Source organism: Lathyrus oleraceus, chromosome 4, assembly GCF_024323335.1.
Source record: "Lathyrus oleraceus cultivar Zhongwan6 chromosome 4, CAAS_Psat_ZW6_1.0, whole genome shotgun sequence".
Classification (NCBI taxonomy): Eukaryota; Viridiplantae; Streptophyta; class Magnoliopsida; order Fabales; family Fabaceae; genus Lathyrus; species Lathyrus oleraceus.
In genome coordinates this window covers 389,439,247-389,446,472 of record NC_066582.1, presented here as the reverse complement: position 1 = coordinate 389,446,472, position 7,226 = coordinate 389,439,247, and the positions used below count along the sequence as shown (strand labels likewise).

Here is a 7,226-nt window from a genome sequence, read left to right as displayed (position 1 = left end):
ATTCTCATGTGTTTTAAGTCTTCCAAGTTCAAATTCATGCTCTTGAAGTTTTTTGAACAAGGATGCGGAAGTCATGGTAGAAAGACTTTTCTTTTCCTATATTGTCGTCACTTTTGGTTGTCATTCCTTGGTTAAATACCTAAGCATTTTAAGACTAAGACCATCGTTAGTAAAAGTCTTACCGAGGGCAACCAAGTGATTTGTCAAGTGTACAAATCTCTTTTGCAATGTGACGATAATTCTCCGGGCTACATTATGAACATCTCGTATTCTTGACTTAAAGTATTCAATCTAGATCTCTTCACTTCAGAGGTTCCTTTATGAGTTTCTACTAATGTATCCCATATTTTCTTTGCGGTTGTACATTAAGAAACACGAAAGAATTCATCCATGATAAGTGCACTTTGAAGTGTGTTGATTGCTTTCTTGTTGTAAAAGAATTTTTTCTTATCATCACCATCATCCCATAAACTCTTAATTTTTGATGTCCTAACCCTGTTGACAACACTTGTAGGAACAAACAGACCATTCTCCACAGCATCCTAAATTTCATCTCCTTGTGCTTCTAAATGAGCCTTCATACGAATTTTCCAAAAGTCAAAATAGTCACCAGAAGATAGTGGAGATTTATTGCTACTTCTACCATCTTTGAAAATAGGATTTACACTTGCGAAGCTATTCTGGATCTTTAGGAACAAGTTACATATAACCTGCTCTGATGTCAATTGTAAGTTATGAGTATGCCTAAGAGAGGGGGGGGGGGGACTTAGGACTTTAAAATTTTATCATGGTTTTATGAGAATTGATTCTATCTTTTCTGGTTAGTTTAGGCAATGAAAGCGGTAAAGTGTAAAAAATAAAGAACATCGAGAATTATCCTGGTTCTCCTCATAATATGAGAGTACTCCAGTCCCCTTGCAACATTTAAGAGATTTTATTATAGTTAGATCTTCCTAAACAAGACTCTAAACAAGTTATCAAGAGTAATTCTCTTGAAACTTGTTCCACAAGAAAAGAAAACAATCCTCCTTTTTCTTATAACCTTATCTCCAACAATCCTGGATAATAAGTAAATACTTCTACAAGAAGAAACAATCCACCTCCTTACTTAGGTATTTGTAACAACAACAATAATTTGAATAAGATGAAAATTATAGAATAGACAAGACTTAATCAAACGACTAAAGTCTTTTTCTCTTTCAAATATGAAATATCAATATCATAACTCTCTAAATGCTCAATGATGCTTTTAGAATGATATGAAAGTTTTTTCTCAAAAAACATCTGAGTATGAAAGTTTGATGAAAATTATGCGAGAGTTTTTGTAAAATGTGTTGAAAGAGGTAACAGTAAAAATGAAATTAGAATTATATTTATAGAGTGAAAATAACTCTTGATAAAACATGACAATGGTTGGAAAATATTTCTGAAATATATTGAGTTTATAATTAAGAGATGCCATGAAAAGGAGTGACCGAAGTAGTGAGGATGATTCAATATTTTTCAAAACATGTTCAGGTGCAATTGATTTCACAAACCTATCAATCGATTGCAAGGGCTAAAATTTTGAAAAAATACATCGTGCAATCGATTGCAGGATCATGTTAATCGATTGAGAGAGCCATAATTTTTGAATTTCATAGTTCCATTCAATCGATTACACAAGGATAGTAATCGATTGCTTGCTGAATTAATTTGAAAAAAAAATTCTAAGTTGAAAACTACATGCATGCATCAAAAACTTATTTTCAACCAATGCTATTAAAATATTAGAAAATATTTTTAGCAAAAAGTATGGAATGAATATTTTCAAATGCATTACCAAATAAACTGAGCACTTTAAGATTGCCTATGATAAGAATTTCCATATACATTGATTGATCATAAGCATTTTTTTCTCTTCTTCTTTGATAATAATACTTGAGCTTTAAACCATTGTCTTCATCAAAACTTGTTAGAAGCTTGCGTTTCCAGGCTAAAGACACAAAGCTAAGCAAGTCAATTGAAACTCCCCTTCATGATCCTACTTCATAGGGTTATTAAAAAAAAATCATGAACCGAACTCTACTGTCCAAGCCAAACTGAATCGAGGTTAAAATAACTGAAACCGAAACGAAATCGAAATCGAACTGAACCGAAATTGAAAATGAAAAATACTAAAAACAAGTTTTAGATTTATTTTTAAAAAATCGAAAAATGGTTTAACGGTTCGATTTTTTAACAAATGGTTCGATTTGAGAAAAAATGTTTTCTAACGATTCGGTACGATTCAACATTTTGAAACAGTATACCAAACCAATAATTTTGGTTCGATTCGATTCTTAATAAATTAAAACGGTTCGATTCGGTTCGATTTGAATGAATTTTTAACCTGATTTGATTTGATTTGATTCGAGCCAACATATACATACCCTTGCAAATACGCACTCATACATGTTCTCCAAGTACCTCATATGTGTACCTTCTCTAGGAATCCTACTGCCTTCATGCATTCAACTTAAGGCTTTATGTGTCACGGACCGGGCAATTTGTCCTGATACTAGAATGTCGGTTAGATAATTCTGCATTTTTTTACACGTCTCTCATATCACGAAAATCAAAGAAACAATCCTATTATATCTAGAAGCTTTTCTGAAACTGAATATAGAGCCACGACATCAATTGTTAATGAGATCCAATGGCTAACATATTTATTACAAGACCTTAAATTGACACACAACTCCCTGCATTGTTGTATTGTGACATTTCAGTCGCAAGGCATATTGCGGCAAAGAGTAATAGTATTTGTTATTCAAATTGGTGTAAGAGTAATAGTATTTGTTATTCAAATTGGTGTAATAGTTCTAAAGGGTTTTTTCAGAACTTTCATATTCATATTCATGAACACGATGGTCTTCATTTGACGAAAATGGAAAGACAAATGCAGTACACACTAATAATAAATAATGTGAAATAAATATTTCAAAAAATATAAAACAGAAAAACAAAAACAAAAACGTGGGAAGCAAAAGCAAAGTATTGCAAACAACATGTTATGGACCCTACCATGTCCCAATTTGTTTGGAGAAATCATGGCTAATTGGTCCTTCATATAGGTGACAACCACGTTCTAAAAGCACATATGAATTTGACTAAAGTTTTTGTAATAGTAGTAGTAACTGTTAAATTGGTCTTTAAGATACTATTATTAACAACCAAAATTCTAAACTTATTTTATATTGGTTGTTGTTTAACAATAGATAGTGATGTAACAGCAATTAATCATCACCTACCATCCCAACTACCACCTCTCACCTGTCTCAACTTATCAATTTAATATTAAAATGGTGGTTGTTAATGTAATTATCTATTGGATAATTGCAAATTCAAAATCAAAATAGTCCTTCTTTGTTGTCTGATCAAGATCGAACTACTCATATTTTATGCTCAGGTGCATGCGTTGTCTGATCAAGATCGAACAATTCATATTTCATACTCAGATGGACCTGTTGTCTGATCAAGATTGAACGACTCAACTCATATTTCATGCTCAAGTGCATGCGTTGTCTGATCAAGATCGAACGACTCGACTCATATTTCATGTTCAGGTGCCACGGTTTAAAACAGTTGAAACACATGACACATGACACATGTATAGTATAAGAGCCATGTTCAAAGATCAAATGATCCCACTATCTGGCTTATGCAATTATTGAGATTCCTTTGCACTTTACAGTTTCAAATCTAAAGCAATAACATGGAATTTGATGGTGGCAACGTTGATAAAAAAAACAATTCTCTGTCACAGATTCTGTCTTTCCACAACAGAAAAAGCCAGAGACTAGATACAAATTATTTGACAGCACATTCTTGGTAGTAAAACAATCTTTCATATTCTTCCATGAAAGCCTGCAGTTGAGCAAATGCGGCGAGAATAGTACTCAGATGGTGCATCAGAGAAATTTATTCCCTCATTTTACCAAACAATTTTAAAATTGAGTATCAAAAATTTTAGATCTAGAAATAGAATGCATTAGTTTCATGCTATAATTCCTTAATTGACTTTAATACTTAACATCAACATCAACTGTCCACAAGTCACTTTTTTTGATGACTAGGAATCGAACTCGGCATATCAGAGTTTACAATACTCACACACACTGCGCATCAACCAGATGTAATTCATGAAGTCTTTCGTTTGTTATAGAATTCCACATTTTGTAAGCAATACACTTAGATTTTCTCCCTCGAATATCTCATATATGAATGTGAATTGTCTTTAACCACATCTTTTAATCGAAGACGAATTCGAAGAAAAGTGTGCAATGTCACCATATAAGCCACCATATTTCTTGTTCTAGTGTATAATTTCTTCAAGCTTCCTAATAACTTGCTTAATGTTAGGTCTAATTGAAGGCGAAGGCGAACAACAAGCCATAGCAAGTTGAAAAAACTTGAGAACGCATTCTTCCGTAACTTGAATTTCATCATCTACGCCGTTTCTGAGAAGAATAGCAGGATGATATAAATCAGAAATTCTGTGTCCAAGAACAGCATTTCTCATGAAATTCGGCAAATAGAAATCCTCATCAGGAGTCGGATGTTCATTGATAGGTTCCTTTCCCGAAAGCAATTCAAGCAAGATTACGCCGAGGCTATAGATATCGGTTTCTTCACTAGCATCCTTCATTTTGATTAGTTCGGGAGCTTTATAGCCTTGAGCAGACGAACTTTCAAGCATTTCTTGGGCAGCAGTTGGATTCAACAGAAGATGGAGACCTGAATCTGAGATGTGTGGTTGATAGGAACTGTCTAAAAGGATGTTTTTCGATTTTAGGTTTCCATGGATAATCGGTTTTTCTTGTGATGTATGAAGATGTTCTAGTCCTTTTGCTATACCAATTGATATTGTATATATGTTTGTCCATTTGTAACTCTCTCCATTTCCATCTGATAGAAGTAGTAAACATCTTTGATCAATAAATGTGACATAAAAACAAATTCAAAGAGTAAATATTAAACACTGAAAAGCCAAATCCCCAAAATTTAACATTTTTCATCTTCTAAGAAACACCTAACAAAGATTAAAGGAGTGGTTTTCAAATTTATCTGAGATCAAGCTATAACACGCAGGGCCGTTTTTAGGGTGTGCAAGACTGACTACTGTCTTTGAGGGCGTGCAAGACGAGCTGCCGCACAGAGACCAAAATTTGAAACGGTTAAATTGTGGCTAAAAGGGAGGTCATAAAATATTTGTCACATGACAAATTAGGACCCCCTGTTTATTTTGTCACAGATAATCTATAATTAAACTACATATGGCCTCTGAAAACTTAAGACAACCATGATGTCTTCAAAATCAAAATCATAACACAAAACTAAAATAACTCAATTTCACATAGAAGTAAAAACACAGAAATTTCCTAGTAAACAGAAAAACTAAATCAAAAGAACAACTAGGAGATGAGTAATATTACCTCTTATGAATTGAGTAAGATTCCCATGTCTGTAAAATGGATGAACAAGAAGCTTCTCACCTCTTGGTCCAGTATAAAATCCCAAAAGAGGAACCAAATTAGGATGCTTTAATCTTCCAAGAAACACAATCATTTCATCCAATTCTTCACCTGTTGTAGTACAAACAGGTCTCAAAAACCTCAATAACCTAACCTTGCTGCTCCTTTGCAACAAAGCCTTATAAAGTGTTCCATAATTTGATTTTCCAATCACTTCCCCTGGTGCATCCAATATATCACAAATTGTCAAATCTTCTCCACCTTCAAATATGATTAAATCCTCCTTCACCTCTTCATGCTTTTCTTCTAAGCTTTCTATGTCTTTAATCTCATGCTTTGAAAATCTTTTCAAGTAACATAAGCCATAAATTGCAACAATCACTAGCAAAGTAGCTGAAACTATTCCTAGAACTAATATCAGCATGAGGGTAGTTTTCTTTCTCTTAAAAATCTAATCTTTGTGTAGAAAAATGAGATTTTGAGATAATGGGGTTGTAGGATAGTGAAAACTAGGATCTGGGTCTCATGAGATGGATTGAAAGGAGCTAACTTTAATGGAAAGTAATAAAATTTTGAAATTGAAATATGACAAAGAGGAACATGTTGAAAAGAACTTTGTGGTGTGAAATTGAAGGTGGTGGGAATTTAGTTATGAGGTGGCAAAAGTATATATATTTTTCAATTATTGAAGAAGAAATGGACACAGGAGAGTGAAGGAAGGAATAGATGCAAAGAAGAGGAGTTGGCAATAGACTTAGTGTGAGAGGAAATTTGGAAGAGTTAGAAAATTCACGTTAGAATGTGAATGTAACATGACATAGATAGATCTAAAACATGTGATGTTCTATCCTAAATTTGACTGTAGTGTTACTGTTGTGCTAATATATAGTTTTTATTTGTATAAATAAATTATTTTCCGTGAGATTAATTTTTTTAAGTCGGGGTGAATCACGAAAAATGTTATTAATATTAGTGTATATTTTGTGTGATTGATTTTTTAAATCGGAGTGAATCACGATAAGTATTATTATCAATATTAGTGTATATTTTACGTTTCTAGAAAAGATTTTAAAAAATTAAGATTGAATCACGATAGATATTATTAGTATTAGTGTATATTTTGTGTGATTAATTTTTTAAGTCGGAGTGAATCACGATAAGTATTATTATCAATATTAGTGTATATTTTACGTTTCTAGAAAAGATTTTAAAAAATTAAGAGTGAATCACGATAGATGTTATTAGTATTAGTGTATATATTTCAAAAAAATTAGAGTGAATCCCGATAGATGTTACTAGTATTAATGTATATTTTGTGTTTCTAGAAAAGATTTCAAAAAATTTGAAGTGAATCACGATAAATGTTATTAGTATTAGTGTATATTTTGTGTTTCTAGAAAAAAAATTCAAAATATTTGGAGTGAATCACGATAGATGTTACTAGTATTAGTGTATATTTTGTGTTTTTGAAAAGATTATAAAAAATTTGGAGTGAATCACGAGATATTTTGTGTTTCTAAAAGAAGTTTAAAAAATTCGGAATGAATCACTAGATGTTACTAGTATGTGTATATTTTGTATTTTTAGAAAAGATTTCAAATTTAAAATATTTGATTAAACTGAAAAAAAGTCTTTACGATTTGATTCAAGTGTTAAAGATTGTGAAAATATTTTTTTTCCACCATTAATATTTGATACAGTGAACCGATTAATTTGATTCGAATATCAGTT

At 32.1% G+C, this 7,226-nt stretch overlaps 1 protein-coding gene across 1 annotated transcript; it reads right to left on the bottom strand.

The window, feature by feature from the left end:
* Positions 1-3,988: 3,988 nt before the first annotated feature.
* On the bottom strand, positions 3,989-6,335 carry LOC127075605 (putative kinase-like protein TMKL1). The gene is made up of 2 exons (XM_051017058.1): positions 5,457-6,335; positions 3,989-4,929 (listed from the first exon to the last, which is right to left on the bottom strand). The coding sequence occupies exons 1-2, from the start codon at positions 5,917-5,919 to the stop codon at positions 4,337-4,339; spliced, it is 1,056 nt and encodes a 351-aa protein (XP_050873015.1). The 5' UTR covers positions 5,920-6,335; the 3' UTR covers positions 3,989-4,336.
* Between the last annotated feature and the right edge of the window lie 891 nt (positions 6,336-7,226).